The sequence below is a fragment of the Helianthus annuus genome, chromosome 17, assembly GCF_002127325.2.
Source record: "Helianthus annuus cultivar XRQ/B chromosome 17, HanXRQr2.0-SUNRISE, whole genome shotgun sequence".
Classification (NCBI taxonomy): domain Eukaryota; kingdom Viridiplantae; phylum Streptophyta; class Magnoliopsida; order Asterales; family Asteraceae; genus Helianthus; species Helianthus annuus.
The window spans coordinates 29986671-30005795 of NC_035449.2; the positions used below are offsets into that span (position 1 = coordinate 29986671).

Sequence of the window (19125 nt, forward strand, 5' to 3'; positions counted from 1 at the left end):
GGTATCTCTTCACAACTCTCTCACTACTACTACTATCTTACTTTGCTTCCCAAGCAAACTACTGATTCTCACGCCGGAGAGTGGTAACAAGGAGCACCCCCCACCCCATCCTCCTTGTTACGAGTCACGGCTTGTTTCCTTGTGCAGGAGTTCAACCACCGGTGATCCAGCCAGCGATCCTCGAGAGGAAGGGATTAACCCTTCTTGACGAGACCAGTGTGTTAACCCTGCCCGGTTAACCATTGTTTCATCATTGGCGCCCACCGCTACTCTTAGCATATTCTAAACCATCCTTTTTCCTCTCTCACGATCATGACTGATCACCAAAACAACACTGCGGATAACCAAAATCCTCCAATCCCATCCCCGGTAGGGGTCAATGCCTCGACCTCCCAACCCGGACACATCGGCACGTCCACACAAAGGAGTCCCTCCTTTATGTTTGGACATGACTTATCACAGTTCCCATCTGTGATCCCACCAGGTATGACCGTTCATACCTGGTACGAGCAGCAGGCAGCCATGCTGACCGCAGCATACAACCGCGCTTGTACTGAAGCGAATATACGAGCTGGGCTTCCCCCAGCACCGCACACCCCTGTTGAGCGTATTTTACAATACGACGGCAGGATACATTCACGCCCGGCTTCAAGAAGCCGACGTGAAGAACGGGGATCGTCTTACTGTTCGGTCCACACCCTCAACGAGGATGACCCCTCATACGGGTCCCATACCAGAGGACCGGTGCATACCCGCCTTGGCCCCCATGGCGAGGACAGGAGGCGATCAACCTCCCGATGCGGCCCAGGCATTCAGAGCCGATTGGGCCCGCAACCATACACCGAAGGGTACGGTCATACCGACCCTTACGACCATAGCTACCGCGGTGATTCGCATGACACCAGCAGCAGACCGGGAGGACGCAACTATGTTCCTCCCAGTCACCCCCGCAACACATACCTTAGGGCGGCAAAGCGCCCTGCGAACGAGCCATACAGGCCAAAGGCAGCGGCCGAAAATTCCAAGTTCGGCACGCGGATTGCCAACGCCCATGTCACAACGACAAAGTTCCCATTCAACGTTGGGAAATACAGTGGTTCGACCAACCCGGACGACCACATGAACATCTTCATGGGCGCGGGCATCAACGGCCAGTGGGATGAACCCACTTGGTGTAATTTTTTCCCCCAGACCCTTACGGGCCTGGCCAGGGCATGGTTCGATTCTTTGCCAGTGGGATCACTGGATTCATTCGAGGACTTGCGTACCAAGTTCCTCGCCCATTTTAGCCAGCAGCGACGCCACGAACGTGATTCGTAGGACGTCATGAACATCTGGCGAAGAGACGACGAATCGCTCGAAGCATTCGTCGTCCGATACAATAAAGAGTGCCTGGAGATAGGTGACGTGGCAGACCAGATGGCACGAAACCACTTCATCCGGGCCGTCAAAGACAGAGAGATGATCATGACCATCTCTGGCAAAGAGGGTTTGCCCAAAAAATGGAAAGATGTCATGACCGCGGTCAAGACATACGCCCAGACACAGCGGTCACTTGAACCGCATGTGACGAAGGCAAAGTCCCAAACCGAAACATCCCACCAAGGGTCCAAGCGTAACAATAAACGTAACCGGGACGTTGGAAATCGCGATATTTACAAACCGTATTTCCCGCGAACCAACACGTTCGACCCAAAGAACTACAACCCCGCCCGAGACAGTCGGGCATCAAAAAAAGATTCTCGGGACCGCAACTAGACCGAGATCACCATGTCGCCAAGTGAGGTCCTCCTTGCGGACCCACAGTTCTTGCGACCGGCCCAACCAATGAAGTCCAAGAAAAATCAGGACCTCACACTCTACTGTGAGTACCACAAGGACTCGGGCCACACCACCAACAACTGCATCAGTCTCCGACTGGAGATTGAGCGCGCCTTAAAGGAGGGGAAACTGCAACACCTTTTGCCAGGTGGGCAAAAACCCAACAAGCGCATTACCCCTCATGGCGAAGGTACCTCCTCCGGGAATAGAACCATGCACGTGGCTTCCACCCACATGATCCACGGAGGCAAGGGCAGGCCGCGCAAAGCGGCAAGAAGGCCGGAATGTGACTGGAAAGACGAGCAAGTCGTCTTTCCAAAAGTCCGAGGCGGACCGCGCGATAGGCGCGCCGTCGTCATTTCAGGCCAACTAGCACACTACTGCACCGAGCGTCTATTCATCGACCCGAGCAGTACATCTGATATAATCTACGAACAATGCTTCAACCAGTTCGACCAGGAGGACAATGATCGGTTGCAAGCAGTAGATTACCCGTTAACCGGGTTCGCAGGGGAAACTGTCTTTCCCTTAGGCCAGATTACTTTCCCTATGCGTCTTTCCAGCGGAAACCGCACAAGGACAGAAGAGGTAAACTTCATGGTTTTACCTCACACCTCCAGATATGACGTACTCATCGAGAGAGAATCCCAAGGAGATTTCAATATGATTACATCCGTCCCCCACTCTGCGGTTGGTTTCCCAACCGAATCAGGGGTCGCGATAATCTATGCCCGCAGGGACGTCATGATGTCGGACGAAGTACGTTCGACCAAGGTCGCAAGGCCCACTCCCAACGACCAAACAGAAAAATGGGTTCTCAACGCGAGATACCCAGAACAAAAGGTCACATTGGGTCACGCCTTATCCCCGACCACCAAAGCGCAACTGAAGCAGCTTCTCTTCAGGAACCAAGACATCTTCGCATGGACACCCGCAGACATGACCGGGGTCCCACGTGATATTGCGCAACATCACTTGAATACCTTGCCAGGTATTAAGCCAGTGATCCAAAGCCAACGCCACCTTGGGTCAGCTAAAAATCAGGCGATGCAAGAGCAGATCGAAGAACTGCTCTCCGCAGGCATCCTGCGGGAAGTCAAATACCAGACGTGGTTGTCCAACCCAGTCATGGTAGAAAAACCGTCCGGGGGCTGGCGCATGTGCGTCGATTACAAAGACCTTAACAAAGCCTGCCCCAAGGATTGTTACGCGCTTCCAGAAATCGACGAAAAAGTCGATAATCTCGCACCATTCAGGTGGAAGTGTTTCCTCGATTGCTACAAAGGGTACCACCAAGTACAAATGGCAATCGAGGATGAAGACAAAACGGCATTCCGGACTCCCACCGGAAATTACTGCTACACAAAAATGTCGTTTGGGTTGCGCAACGCGGGCTCAACCTACCAAAAGTTGATGAACGACACTTTCCGCGGCCAAATAAGCAAAAGTGTCGAAATCTACATGGACGACCTGGTCGTCATGAGCATGGAAGAGGATACCATGCTCACAGATATTGAAACAACATTCCAAACTCTGCGCAGCGTTAACATAAAGCTCAATCCAGGAAAATGTTCGTTTGGAATGGAAGAAGGCAAATTCCTTGGGTTCATCGTCACTAAAGATGGATTAAAGGTAAACCCGGAGAAAGTCCAGGCGATCGAGCGCATGCCATCGCCTTCATCGATTAAGGATATGCAACGGCTAGCCGGCAGGCTAGCGGCACTTAACAGATTCTTAGCCAACCACGCAGCTAAGTCTTATCCGTTCATCAAGACCCTGCGGAGCTGTTCAAAGAAAGAACAGTTCCAGTGGACCGCAGAGGCTGAACAGGCTTTTCGGGAAATGAAGGAGTGTTTGATACAACTCCCAACTCTAACCGCACCACGCAAAGATGAGCCACTCATATTATACCTATCCGCCGCGGATAACGCGGTGGGTGCGGTATTAATAGTGGAGCGAAAGGGGGTTCAAACACCCATCTATTACATCAGCAAGATGCTCAACGACCCAGAGACGAGATACTCAATAATGGAGAAATTGGTGCTAGCATTAGTGCACGCTTCAAGACGGTTGCGATGCTACTTCGTAAACCACGTCATCACAGTGCTAACCAATTACAGAATCAGCCCGATCCTATCCAAACCCGACATCTCTGGGAGATTAGCAAAATGGGCAATCGAGCTGGGCGCACACACGATACACTATAAACCGCGCCCCGCAATTAAAGGCCAGATCTTAGCTGATTTCGCCGCCGAAGTACCGGTGAATCGCATCCAAGAATGCGAAGAAGCACAAACTCCTGCACCAACGCCATCCTCCTCCGAGACATGGGCATTATTCACAGTTGGTGCCTCCAACGACGAAGGTGCGGGTGCAGGTCTGCGACTCGTCAGCCCTGACGGCCAAGAGCTTACATATGCAATCCGCCTCGAATTCAAAAGCACAAACAACGAGGCAGAATATGAGGCCCTGTTAGCGGGGCTACGTTTAGCAGTCAAAATCGGCGTGCAACATCTGGAAGCACACGTCGACTCTTTGTTAGTTGCAGGCCAAGTACGCGACGACTATGCCGCAAAAGGGGATATCATGATCCTCTACCTCGAGCAAGTCCTGCAACTAAAATCCAAAATTCGCTTCGTTCAATATTCGCCATATTAATCGAAGCGAAAACAAGTCCGCAGATGCACTATCGAAACTTGCATCTACTAGCTTCCAACACTTGGCAAAGGAGATACGCATCGAAATCCTGCAAAATCCTTCGGTACCCCTGCGCCAAGTCAACGTCATTCAATACGGTTCAACATCATGGATGACACCTATTATCGCATATCTACAATCCGGTGTGACTCCCGAAAGCAAATCAGAGGCACGCAAGCTCCAATACAAAGCGTGCCATTATCAAATGGGAGACGGTATCTTGTACCGCAAATCATACCTCGGGCCACTACTACGATGCGTCAACCCCCAGGATGCCACATACCTCATCCGAGAGATACACGAGGGCATATGTGGCATACATGCTGGACCACGCATGGTAGTGGCCAAAATCATGAATGCCGAGTATTACTGGCCCGGCATGCACCTATACGCCGTCAAAGAGTTGCGCAAGTGCATCGACTGTCAACGTCATGCTCCAAAAACCTTGCAGCCAAAAAACAACTTAGTCCCCGTCACAACCGCATGGCCTTTTCAGAAATGGGCAATTGACGTTGTGGGACCATTCCCTAACGCTCCGGGTGCGGTTAAGTTCATCATAGTAGCAGTCGATTACTTCACAAAATGGGTAGAAGCGAAACCACTCGCCTCAACCACTGCTATGATAACGAGGAAGTTCATTTGGGAACACATCATCTGCCGTTTCGGTTTACCAATGTGCATTGTCACCGATAACGGCACCAACTTCGCTGCCAACGAATTCCAAAAATGGCTAAAAGAACTACATATTGAGCACATATTCTCATCAGTCGCACACCCGCAAGGGAACGGCCAAGTTGAGAGTATCAATAAAAGCCTAGTCGAAGGGATCAAGGCGCGGTTGGGAACGGCCAGGCGTGGCTGGGTCGATGAACTCCCAAGTATCTTATGGGCTCACCGTACAAGCCCAAAAACAAGCAATGGGGAAACACCCTTCAGCCTAGTCTACGGTTCAGAAGCGGTGATCCCCGCAGAAGTAGGCCTCCCCTCTCCTAGAATGTTGGCTATTGAAAAACTAGACAACAACATGGAACGAAGGATCGATTTGGACCTCTTGGAAGAAAGGCGCGAAAACGCTGCCATCAATGAGGCCAAATACAAATCCAAACTTGAAAAGTACTACAACACGCGCGTCCGCGTTTGTACTTTCAACCCAGGAGACTACGTCCTACGCGACAATGAGGCATCTAATGCCGAGGCCCAGGCAAACTCGCCCCCAAGTGGGAAGGACCCTACCTCATCAAAGAGGTCTTAGGAAAAGGCGCGTAAAAATTACAAACGCTAGAAGGCGAACCTATCGCACGAACATGGAATGCTCAACAGCTTCGACGCTGTTATATGTAAGCCATGTTCTTACATTTCTCTATGTAACCTATCGGGCCGCAGGCCATTTGCAAATAAATAAATACGCAATTTTGTACATTATTATTTGTTATTACTATTACAAATGCGTGTTCCACTTTTCGGTATCCCAAAAACAGATTGGCAAAATCTTCATTCGCGATACCCATACAAAGTGGTAACCACACACAAATATTGTAATAGGCTAGCAAAAGACAAAAAGACTTGCATATTTATCCGGCAGGATAAACAAGATTTTTAACACAATTCCTGAGCCCAAAAAGGCAAACAATGGAATTGACGCGGACTCATACGACAAGGGTATGGAGTACACTTGACCCCATTCACAAATGGGTAGAGTTCCGGATATATAAGCGTTTACAAAGCTTAAGCAATTCTAAAACCCTCACACGGTAAATAACAGAATTGACGCGTCCCCATACGACAAAAAGTATGGAGTATACTTGACCCCGTTCATAAATGGGTAAAGTTACGCATACATACGTTCAGACATGCAAGAATTAAAAACACTTGTACAAACTGAACAAAGAAACTTTGTATTCAAAAAATTCAAGCACCCACATGATGCTTAATGAATTTACATAAAGTTCCTATACTATACAAGAGGAACACAAAAAGGAGGCACACTAGCCAACCTAAACCCTATTTTGTACCGCTGGTTCCCGCATCTCCTCCGGCACCACCTGCGGGTTCTTCCTCTTCCGCATCCGGATAAAGCATCCGCAAGCGGTCAACATAGTCCGCAGCATCCAAACAATCGTCCAGTTCCTCTACACAGGCAAGGGACGTATTATAAAAGGAGGTTTCGGCCGCCTTAAGAAGCGATTCGGTGTCCACACCTTGGAACCCGGATCGCTTATCAGTATAACCGCCTGCGGATAATACATTGATATGCGCAATGCAGCGGTTATAACCAGCTTTAAAGCCAGCATCACGCGCGCGATCCCTGACCAGATCCAAACCAGCCGCGTTCTCAGGGGCATTCATAATAGCCTCAACAATCTGCAACACAAGGATCATAAGTCTCGAATATTAGTCCAAGCAAATCTAAAGAAAAGGGATACTTACACGCGCGATACCGTGAGCCCGCAACCACTCACGGTCAGCCTCCAGCTGGTTAAAAGAGGACACCAAGGCATCCTTAGCCTCAACAGCGGCATCAGCCCGCTTCTCCGCAACAGAGACGCGGGCAGTAAGGTCTGTAACCGCGACCTCCCGGGCCTGAACCTCAGCCTGTCACAAAAACAGCAAACAGTTCACTCGATAAATATTTTCAAAACAATAAAGGAAATATACAACAGAGGTAACGAAACATACCTGAAGGCTGGCAACAACCTTATCCAAACGAATGCGCTCCGCATGCGCCTCTTCAAGAGCCTTAGAAGAACGGCTCTCCTTCTCTGCGGCCTCTTCAAGGGCCTTTGCAGCACACGCCCCGGCTTTTTTGGCCTCTTCAAGCGCCTTCAGGGCGTCGGCCTTCGCCTGCAGCGCTTTAACAGAAATGGCCTCAGCCGCAACTTTCTCCTGGCTCAAGGTCACATTCGCCGCCTTGGCATTCGTCAAATCCTGCCGAGCATGAAACAGAATGTCATTCTGTTTAGCCCAAGATTCATTCCACTTCTTGCGCTCATTGGACATTTTTTCATTCCAACTCTTGCGCTCATCAGCAAGAAGCTTAGCAAGGGTACGCACCTGTTTCAGCTGGGCAGTGGCAGCCCATTCAGAAGTCTGTTTCTGCTTCTCAAAAGCAGCCTTGTCCTTCTCGAGCTGCTCCGCACCCGCACGAGCAGCCTGGACCAACTTTTCCGCTTCCGCCCGCATACGAGCAGCCTCCTACTCGCGACGACCCAACACCTTTTAGTCTTCCAAGATGGCATTCGCCACAATAGAAGACCCTACTAACATTGTTGAGAGCTGGTTTATGCGCAGCTCACGGGGTGCAACGCGGGCTCGCGCAACCTCAAAAGGGGTGCCTAGACCACCCAGAATCTCCTTGCATGCCGAGGGGTCATTGGAAATATCATCCCCCTGCATAACAGTCCAGAGGGGTCGTTGATACACAGTACTGCGACCCTGGGTGTAAGTGCGGTAGTAATACTCCAACTCAGACTCCCCAGGCTGAATTGGAGGCCCATCATACCCCGCACCACCGACAGACGAGCCGGTACCCTTATCAACAGGAGACTTCTGCGGCTCAGCATCATGCTGCTGTGCTTCAGCGCCAGTTTTTTGCGGTTCAGCATCAGAATGTTGCTTCCCAGTATCAGCGAACCGCACACTCAAATTATCTCCCTCATTGGGGGAGATCAGATTGTTGGACGAGTCAACATTGTCAAATATCTAGGTCGCAGCATTCTCTGCGTTACCCTCTGTCCGCACCGTCGACTCCGACACCACCTTGGCAGGGGGTGTCGATGGCACTTCAGTTGCACCCGCATCCGTGGCACGCGGGGGTGACCCTGGAGCATCAAAGATAGAGACATCTTCATCTTGAAGCTCTGCAAAAAACAAAGTCAAATAGCTATCAAAAACAAGTTACACATAACAGTTAAGACAAGCTAGCCTACACTTACCAACGACAACCGCAGGTTTTTTCTACGTCGGAGCAGACCTTTTGGTTACCAGTCTCCGACGTTTGGTTTCAACCCCACCAGCAGCTTTCTGCTCTGGCCTTCTCTTCTCACCAATAACAGGGGGACCCGCAGCTGTCCCTCCCGCGGCCGTCTCTTCTGCTTGCTTCTTCGCAGCACCAGAACGCGACCCCGCAGCTGTACCCAAACCCTCAAGGGTATCAGATACTATAACATAATCCTTGTATCGACGAAAAGAAGAGTGAGAGATACCTGCCGCCTGCGGCACCAGATGAGGCACAACAGTGACCTCCTTTATCTTCTTTTGGCGAAAGCGCACGCCCTTCACAGTTTGCCTCTTTGGCACACCTTTCGCTTCGGGGTCCCCTAAGGCCCCAAGATCACCTGCATGGAATCAATCCAAAGAGTGAGTCAATAAACCAACATTATCATCACAAGTGCAAAGCTTCCAAATTATACCTTTGCCTGGCGGCAACTCAACTGCCAGTGCGGCCTCAGTAGGCACCCGAAAGTTACTACGGATGATAGCATTATGATCCTCCTCACCATCCGCACAAACTACGGTCTCAACCGTACCAAAGAAATCCGGGGCAAACATCCTCCATGCGGGAGCATCCTCTGATAACAAACATAAAGTCAGTACCGCAAAAAAGAATAGGGAACTTAAACACATGAAGAGTACGTACCACCGCTTTTCTCCCGCACCACGGGTCTCGAGTTCTTGTTCCTCCTCGTCAACATCATACGCAACAACCACAGTTGCGTGTTGGTCAGCTTCACAGACTCAATAGTCTGAAGCTGCGGAAACCACTGCACTGATTTCAAGCTGGGCATCGCAATGGTCTCCCCTATGATCGTCTCGGTCACGTTCCGAAACGTCATGTCTGCAACAATGGCAGCAGCCTTGACGTAGAAGAATTTCTTCTTCCACATCGTCATCCCCTTGGGAGGAGTCATCAGCTTGGGGCTACCGTCTCGTTGACGGAAAGAAAAGAAACCCAATGACACAGTCATCTGATAAAACCGTCGGAAATCTCCGACGGTAGGCTCTATACCAAGAGCACGGAAGGTGAACTCAAAATTACGAATCCGAATCATACCAAACGGACTCACTTGAGAAATGTAGACCTTGTACCACTCCAAGACATCCACAACAAACACCGTCAACGGTAACCGGAGATTACAGTCACCAAAAAAGTCGGCCCACATGGTCACATAACCGGCCGGAGCGTCGGCACCAGTATCACCCTCCGATGGATACTGAGCCCCATACTCAGGGGGCATTTGGACATCAAGCATAAGACGATCGAAGCTTTTTCTGGTCCACTTTAACGCCGGTAATCCACCACCGGCAGACCCCTCCTCTTCTTCTTCAGCCACTACCGGCTGTTCAGGGTTTTCACCCTCCAGATTGTGTGGACTAGATGGTTCAGCCATCAAGAATATCAAAGAAACAGAAGATGGTGAACAGAAAAACTAGAAACCTCACCGGAAATTCAGAAAAAATCGTCGGAGAAGACAGATAGCAAGTTCTCTCTTAAACGGCAAATTTTTGAAATTTCGATCAAGTGAGGGGAAACTACGAACGGTTTCCCCTTATATACCCATCGCAATTAATGCGGAGGGAGAAAACGAATCATCACGTTCAAAAAGAGCGAATCGTATGACACCACGTGTCGAGCGCCGTTTTCGCTGACGTTTATCACACGCGCGTGGCCGCCCACGCGCCTGACAAAAGAAACGTTTACACTCTTTGCTACAGTGCATTTAATGCCTCGGGCAGTGCAAACGTCCTTTCATTTCAGCACATGCCAGGAAGATCTCACCAACTTCCACCAACTCACACGTGAGATCAGCCACGTATGCAACAAAAAGCGACTACATTATCCAATTATAAGCGGCATGCGGTTTCTCTGGTATACCGCACCATAACCCATACCGCATGTCGTTTTTTAACATACCCCTAAAAATAGGTAAAAATATATATCTCTACACTATAAGGGGGTATAATACCTATCCGCACTACCCACGAGCACACGTGGAATATGCGGACATGACACACACGAGCCCGTTCAGGTGTGTCAGATGCTCAGAACCAGCGTTGTCCGTTGGACTGAACCGCATCTCAGACACAGGGGAACCGCATTGCCTTCATTCTCTTCAAGCTTCAAATCCCTCCTGTCCGGTTTACAACCGCAGAGGGTACATGAACACCTTCTTTAACAAAAGGAAGGAAGGGAATGCACGCGAACGCACATCAGCAACCCTGTCTCCTGAACCTTCAAGAGCTACATCCGAGCAACACACCCGCTTCGAGCGAATGTGGTAATGCAAAACCACAGACACTCACGAGGAGCTACGGACATAACCATAGCTTCCGCAGAGTGGTTGCTACGGAAGAGCCAAGCTCACTCCACATCACCGAGCAATGCTACTTCAAGGCAAACTCGGTATTGGAGCGGGAAGGTAAGCGGCTACAAAACGAACGCAGATAGGCGCTCTAAACGAGCCTTTGTCGAACAGCAAGCGTCCGAACAACGGTAACAAGTCTGCTTATGACTTTGTTTGCCCGCCTATGGGCCGGATAGAATAAACAATGGTAGGCATACCCTTGCCTATGACCATGTTTATTTACCCATAGTACAAATATACATTGTTCGACCAAACATGGCCAACAATGACGCAACGAGGTAACTGCAAAGAACGTGCGGTTACTAGAGAGCTATGATGACGAACACGAAAACCCAACAAAAAAGGGATCGTCGTCTCATGACTAGATGCTGAACATAGAGCTTGAGCAAAGCACTTACAAGCATCAACTACTTTTGATCCCAGTCTCAAAGATTGGTCTAAAAGTTTATTTTCTTCTTCATGCACCAATTCAACAATTGGTATGAAGAAAAGACCACCTTTAAAGGATGGGAAACCTCTGCATACCTTCAAACCACCATCTCAGAGGTTGGTTCGAAGTTTGTGCAGCATTACTAACAAAGTCTCCAAGAGACCTTCGGCACAACAACAGGTGGCAAGCCACCTGGTGACATAAATCGGCTGAGAATTTCGCATCCGACGAGATTCCTTCACCGATACGGAAGAGGCGTCAGATAACCCTTCCAGACCTCCAGCTTGATTTACATACAGAAAAGACCACACATGATTTAGGATCTTCTCCAGACTCCAAACTACCTTCCAAACACCATAGTCCAGTACTCCTCCCAATACAACTTGTATGTGGCAGCAACACTAGACTGGGGGGACTTGAAGGGGTATGGTCCCAGATCTCGCGTCAGCATCGACCGCGAGTGACCATTACCCTTATCAAAACCCCCACTAGCTAACAACCTACTTGTGCCCATGCGAGAACGCGTCGGCAAAAGGGTTGAATCCAATCTATCTAATAACAAAGGAGGACTTACATGGAACATGAGAACGGTAGAGTGATGCGACATAGCATCACATCTGGTGTATGAAAACGGAAGTATTCACAGCGATGCGGCATCGCACCGCATCCAGTGAACACTTCTATCAATACAAGAAAGCCTTACCTTAGGCATAGAAGAAGATGAACGTAACGGTACGGCTGACACCGCACCATACGGGCATTTTCGTCACGACAAGGGATGCAGGCAAGACGACGATGCGGCTAGCACCGCATCTCGCGTATTCCTTGATCACAAGTAGGAGACGCGGTAACTTCAGATGTTACCGCACGTAGCGATGCGGCTTGCACCGCATCCTATGCATTCAACAAGTGGGACTGACACCACAGTGCAAGTGGCACCAATGGCAGTTACCTGTCAGAGCTACGTAAGCAATGGACTGACGTGGCGTAACCTCCACAACCGACAAGCCTGACACACCTGCAAAGGTGCAGCACGTCGTCAGTCCATCCATCATCATTCTCCTTCACTCCTCGGCTATAAATACCAACCCCAAACCAGGTTTGAGGTATCTCTTCACAACTCTCTCACTACTACTACTATCTTACTTTGCTTCCCAAGCAAACTACTGATTCTCACGCCGGAGAGTGGTAACAAGGAGCACCCCCCACCCCATCCTCCTTGTTACGAGTCACGGCTTGTTTCCTTGTGCAGGAGTTCAACCACCGGTGATCCAGCCAGCGATCCTCGAGAGGAAGGGATTAACCCTTCTTGACGAGACCAGTGTGTTAACCCTGCCCGGTTAACCATTGTTTCATCAGATTTTAATGATTATAACTATTGCTCATTGGCCGGCAATGGTTCCAACTTCAAAAATTTCCACAGACGGTCCTATCTTTTCACATGTTGGCCTTTAATGGACCCTGACTAACAAATCCCTAACGTCATTAGTCTCTGGTCGCCGGAAAAAAAAAATTAGTCGGAAAAAGGTTCCTAAAGGTCTGATCTATGGTTACAAACAGGTTTGGGACTAAAAAATTTGAGTTTTCAGCTAAAAAGTTGAGTCTTCCAGCCAAAAAGAAGTTTTCCGCCGAAAAATGAGTTTTTCCGTTGACCTTAATAATTGGGGTATTTACTAGAAAAGGTTCATAAAGGTGTGTAATAAGGTTACAAAGAGGTTTGAGACGAAAAGGTTGAATTTTCTGGCCAAAAAGGAGTTTTCCGACCAAAAATGTTTTTTCCGGCAACCGGAGACCAACGGCGTTAGGGTTCTGTTAGTCCGGGTCCATTAAATGCCAATATGTGAGAAGGTGGGACCGTCAGTGGAAATTTTTGAAGGTGGGACCGTTGCCGGCCAACGGGCTTTAGTTTAGATTATTAAAATCCATTATTCCTATAATTAATTGTATTTTTTTAGGAGTATGAACATGTATAAAAATAATAACGTATATTTGATTTTACTCAATTTTTAGATAATTAATTATATTTTTCTAGCATTATGAAGATGTGTAAAAATAATAAGGCCGGCGGGTACGAGCCGCGTCCCCCTTTGAGGCCATTGACAATAATAGTGCCCCTCTTTCCCATTGTCTAGGTGAACATTGAGAGGGTGTCATCCATTTCTCACCAGCCCAATAATTAGCTCCATTGAGAGAAAGTGGTAGGGCTCATGTTTTCAACCAATCACTTTCTTTTCATATTATTTCTCTTTTTTTTTCTTTTCTTTTTTTAATATGGAGGTTTTATTTCATTGCATGATGTTATTAACAAGAGTCAATTGAGCCCCATGTCCCCATGACACAGACGTGGCGATAAGATAGCGAAATGAGCCCTCCATACCCACCTGCCTAAGAAATATTAGAAGTTTATTTATTTGATTAAGTTGTACATGACCCTCTCAAAGTAAACTCAAAACTCTACTAATGATTAAGTACGAATTTATCATCTGTTAAAGTTGTTTGAAGCCGAGAGTCTCTCTAGAAATAATCTTTCTATCTTCAGAGATATGGGTAAGTTTTTGTCTACATCTTACGAGTTTTGTACGTTTGTGAGATTTACCAGGTATATTGGTTGGCGGTTGGTAGTTATTTGATCCAGTTAAAGTTTAAATCCTTAAAAAAAACGCAAACTTTCTTTATTTTGTGGGTTCGATTTCTCAAATCAAATCTTTTTTACTTTGGGAATCGATTTAACCCGTACGTGCTTCTTTTATTCAATTTTACAAATAACTTTGTTCGTGTTCTCTTGTAATGTTTGGTAACTTGTAAAGATTTTGGATAGGGATGGCTATAAGATTAAGATGGGTTGAGATGAGCATTTGGAGTTTCGGTCACATAATCGATTATGAACAATATATAATATAATTTCAATCAATATAATATAGTTATGATTGAATAAAACTGCGATTCTTATATATTATTATAATAATGTTGCCAAGGAGTCTAAATAAGGTTTAACTTTAAGTTCCTGAAACGATGCTGGAATGGGGTACAAAACGATTTTCTTGCTTTATTTGAGGACTTCTACCATAAAGCGGTGTTGGGGCCCGGGTGTACCTCGTCGTTTATAGCTCTTATTCCAAAGTCTAATGATCCCATGGGTTTTCGAGACTATCGTCCGATCAGTCTAGTTGAATGTGTGAACAAAGTAATTTCCAAGGTGTTGGTTTCTAGGCTGAAAAATGTAGTTGGCAAGCTGGTGTCACCTGAGCAAACGACATTCTTAGCTGGGAGATGCATCATGGATGGGCCACTAGTGCTTAACGAGTTATTGGGGTGGATGAAGAAGGCGAAAAAGAAAGAGATGTTCTTCAAAGTAGACATTGATAAGGCGTATGATTCCTTGAATTGGGGGTTCTTGGACCGGGTTCTAGAACAAATGAATTTCCCAAGTCAATGGAGGAAATGGGTAATGGCCGTGGTGACTTCGGCTCGGGCTTTGGTGCTTATAAATGGGTCTCCAACGCACGAGTTTATTTGTCATCGGGGTCTTAAACAAGGGGACCCCTTTCCCCATTTTTATTTGTTCTAGCAATGGAGGCCTTGACTGGTTGTATGAAGAGGGCGTGCTCGGTTGGACTCTTTCATGGGTTGGGGTGTGGGAACCGGGGGCCGGTTCTCTCACACTTGATGTACGCCGACGATGTTGTTTTTCTCGGGGATTGGTCCACATCTAATGCAAAGAACCTAAAAAGGCTGCTCCGATGTTTCTATTTGGTGTCGGGCTTGCGCATAAATTTAACAAAATGTAGTGTGTTTGGCATTGGTGTGGGAGGCCAGGAAGTCCAGGTTATGGCAGATATTATGAATTGCAAAGCGAGGGTGTTTCCTTTTAACCATTTGGGTTTTAAAGTGGGGGCCAACATGAATCTTTGCAAGTATTGGAAGCCGGTGTTGGATGTCTTTCAAAGTCGGTTGTCGATATGGAAGGCGAGACAACTTATCTTTTGGAGGTCGTGTAACACTCGTCAAGTCGGTACTAAATTCTCTCCCTACACACTATTTTTCCTTGTATAGGGCTCCGGTGAGGGTCATTGAGGCATTAGACCGTATGCGAAGAGTGTTTTTCTGGGGGGCTCGGACGCAGTGGCGGAGCTTGGCCAAAAGTTCCGAGGGGGCGGAAAATCATGGGACCCAATTTATATATTGTATAATATTTAGGCAAAATAATCAGGGGGACAATCCTATATAATTTTAAAATTTTCGAACAAAACATATGAAATTTTACACTTCTAACCGAAACATTGGGGGGCGGGTGCACCCCCCACTTTACACTATGCTCCGCCTCTGCTCGGACGAGAAGGCGAGGCTTAATTGGGTCGCGTGGCAAAAGGTGTGTGCCTCAACCGAATATGGAGGTCTTGGGTTCGGATCCTTAAGGGACGCAAACCTATCAATGTTGTCTAAGTGGTGGTGGCGGTTTAAACTTGATAATGGTGGTTTGTGGCGAAGGGTAGTATGGTCAATTCATCATAATGCTAGGGGGTGGAACCCTATCCCCATAAAATTATCCATTTCGGGGCCGTGGAAGCAGATTGCCAGCTCAGTTCAGGAGGTGAAGCGAGCCGGAGTTGATGTGTCCAATGCAATTAGAGGTGTAGTGGGTCGCGGATCTGATATATTTTTTTGGCTTGACTCTTGGGTTGCAGAGGAGCCTTTGGCAACTCGCTTTCCTGCTTTATTTGCCTTGGAAAGGAATAAATTTGTAGCGGTTTCTGAGCGGGTCGATCCAGGTGGGGCGGGTTGGAAATGGGACTGGAAAAGGTGTGTAGGGCTGGTGTGGAAAGGGTGGAGCTGCAACAGTTAGATAACATGATTATGCCGCCTATGTTGTCGGATGCTAAGGACCGTTGGATCTGGGCAATGGATGGGCTTGGTAAATTCACTGTTGCCAGCCTAAAGAAGTTGCGACAGGATAACCGGTTCGAGCCGGCGCCTTATGTCATAAAACGAAACAACTGGGTCCCTAGAAAAGTGGATATACTAGCTTGGCGAGCCGAGTTGGACAGGATCCCAACAAGGTGTGCATTGATCCGAAGGAATATAAACGTCATGTCTAATCTTTGTCCGTTATGTAGCGAATATCCGGAAACGGTAGAACATCTATTTATATCCTGCGAATTTGCACAGATGGTTTGGAATGTGGTGTCACAATGGTGTAAGCTCGGTCCCGTTTTCGCCTTTGGTATGAGAGATATTTTGGATGGTCACTCCTATGTTAGTGGGTCACCAAAATTGAAGAAGGCCTTTCATGCCGTATGCCTTACGACACTGTGGTGCATTTCGAAGAGTCGGAATGAACTGGTTTTTCAACAAAAACACAGTTCCCTGCAGAAAGTGGTTGGGGATATAAAGGCCTTAAGCCTACTGTGGGTAAGAGCAAGATCAAAATAGTATAGTTTGACTTGGGATGTTTGGAGTGGCTTCAACTTATCTAGTTTGGGATGGTAGTTCGCATTAGAATACTATGATGTTGTGTATCTGTGGGTGTGTAATATGTACATTTGGTGTATGCTAGTTTCCCGCTAGCTAGGTTGGAATAAAATTTTCGTTGGCCTTTCAAAAAAAAAAAAAAACAAGTATATTTTTCTCCAATTTTTCACCCAAGACTTTAAATACGAGATCCAAAGTTGATTAAGAATGTAGTTTCACACTCCGGATGTAGTTAATTTTTTTTATTAGGACACAAGAGGTGTACATGTACCAAAGTTGATAAGTGGCCATCACTGTGTCGTAACTCTTAGGTACAAACATAACAACATAGTTATACGAGGACATCGGATCCTAAAATATGACTAGTTCTATAGTTTTCTTTAAAACTAGTGACCCGAATGATGCCAAATTCTTATAATAGAGACGTTGATATAAACAAAGTTTATTAGAAAATTAATACAAAGAATACCCCTAATGGAGTTTAACATCTTCATGCAATATTAACATAAACAAAAAATAAGAAAACAAGGAAAAACATATTAACATAAACAACCCCACCATTTCACTAATCAAGAATCAAGACCAGATAAATACACAACCAAATCTGAAACAATAAAAGTTCAAACCACATCCAAATAATTCACAAACATAATAACTAAAGTGGAAAAATAAAGAAATAATTAATCCTGGAGAAAAGACACATATGCCCCTCCTTTTTTTAGTTTGTAGGGTTGCTCCTGAAAGAACCCAAGGCCTTGATGGCTGCAGCCCTCAAGATATACTGATGGTATGCTGCTGCTGCTAAAGCTCCCACAAATGGTCCAACCCAAAAGATCCACTGCACAAACATACACCCATTTATAACTCAACAACCTTTGTACAACTTTCAATGCTATATGTACAATCTTTCTTTTCATTTTAGTCAATGTACAACCCTATCCATTGTACAACGTACAATTCTTCCCATAGGACAGTTTACGGCACACCACCATCATTGCACAGTGTACGTTATTGTACAACTCTTTATGCATAATGTACAAGTCTAGAATTTTAACATTATGTTTTTTAAAAAAAATAAACTTACATGGTCATCCCAAATTTTTTCATTGTTGTAAATCACAGCAGCACCAAAGCTTCGGGCCGGGTTGATACCGGTTCCAGTAATGGGTATGGTAGCCAAATGCACCATGAACACCGCAAACCCAATTGGTAGTGGAGCCAAAACCTACAACGTACAAGTATTAATACACAACGTACAAGTATGCTATGTACATGGTGAACAAACAAACAAACATAGCCACAAGTCAAGAGCAAAACACATACAGGAACATGAGAGTCACGTGCACTTCTCTTGGGGTCAGTAGCAGAGAAGACGGTGTAGACAAGCACAAACGTACCAATGATCTCAGCACCAAGTGCCGTACCATTGTTGTACCCTGGTGCAACCGAGTTTGCACCACCACCTAAGGAGTTGTAGTAGCTCTTCATGAACAACTTCACCAGACCCACACCACATATTGCACCCAAACTTTGTGCTACCATGTAGCCAAGTGCCCGTATCAAAGACACCTTCCGTGCCAAAAATAACCCAAAAGTAACCGCAGGGTTAATATGACCACCTATTAATTTCAATAAACATACCATGTTATAGTGGCTGGGCAAACTTTATATTAATAATTACAATAATTACACTAAAGCTTATTTTGTGCTTACCGGAAATACCGGCGGTGCAGTAAACGAGGATGAAGATCATGCCGCCGAAGGCCCAAGCGATGCCGAGGATGCCAACGCCGCCGCATGGGTCGGTTTCTTTCTTGTAGCCGATGACAGTGGCGACGGTGACGTAGAGGAAGAGTAGGGTGGCGACAAACTCTGCTATGAGGGCTCGGTAAAAGGACCAGAGCTTCAGCTCCGCCATGTCAAGGAGGGGTGCCGGTGGTGGGTCGACATAGTCTCGCCTTGCTGTTTCTCCGATTTCGCTTACTTCTTTCGACATTTCTGTAGAGAAAATGTGGTCTTCTGTTTCTCTGTCTACAACTCAGGTTTTTATTATGAGGTTTTTGTGTGTGTTTTGTAAAGGTGGTGGGTGTGTGTCTTTTTAAAGAGGGAATGATTGGGGTTTGGATAAGTGAAAGGGTGTTTTGGGAATTTTTTGAATTTTGGAGGTTTTGAGTTTGTTTGCAGTGTAGTCCTTGTAGTTTATGTGTTTCGTCATGAAGGCAATGTTGTTGAATTTATTATTAACAAATGGACCTTAAGACACATTGGCCATGTAAGACAATTATAACATTATATTTTTAATGTACTTCCTTTTTGTAACATTTGTAGATGTATTAATGCAATGAT

At 46.8% G+C, this 19125-nt stretch overlaps 1 protein-coding gene across 1 annotated transcript; it reads right to left on the bottom strand.

Annotated features, from left to right (window-relative positions):
• Positions 1–17205: 17205 nt before the first annotated feature.
• Positions 17206–18859, bottom strand: LOC110925968 (aquaporin PIP2-7). Its single transcript, XM_022169754.2, has 4 exons — positions 18493–18859; positions 18103–18398; positions 17864–18004; positions 17206–17617 (listed from the first exon to the last, which is right to left on the bottom strand). Exons 1-4 carry the CDS (start codon positions 18773–18775, stop codon positions 17498–17500), a joined length of 840 nt encoding a protein of 279 aa, XP_022025446.1. The 5' UTR covers positions 18776–18859; the 3' UTR covers positions 17206–17497.
• Positions 18860–19125: the final 266 nt, after the last annotated feature.

Coding starts and splice junctions, on each gene's coding strand:
- LOC110925968 (XM_022169754.2), bottom strand. CDS start 18,775: ATGTCGAAAGAAGTAAGCGAAATCGGAGAAACAGCAAGGCGAGACTAT. Junction 18,399..18,492: donor CTGCACCGCCGGTATTTCCG/GTAAGCACAAAA, acceptor TGAAATTAATAG/GTGGTCATATTAACCCTGCG. Junction 17,618..17,863: donor AAAAAATTTGGGATGACCAT/GTAAGTTTATTT, acceptor ATGTTTGTGCAG/TGGATCTTTTGGGTTGGACC.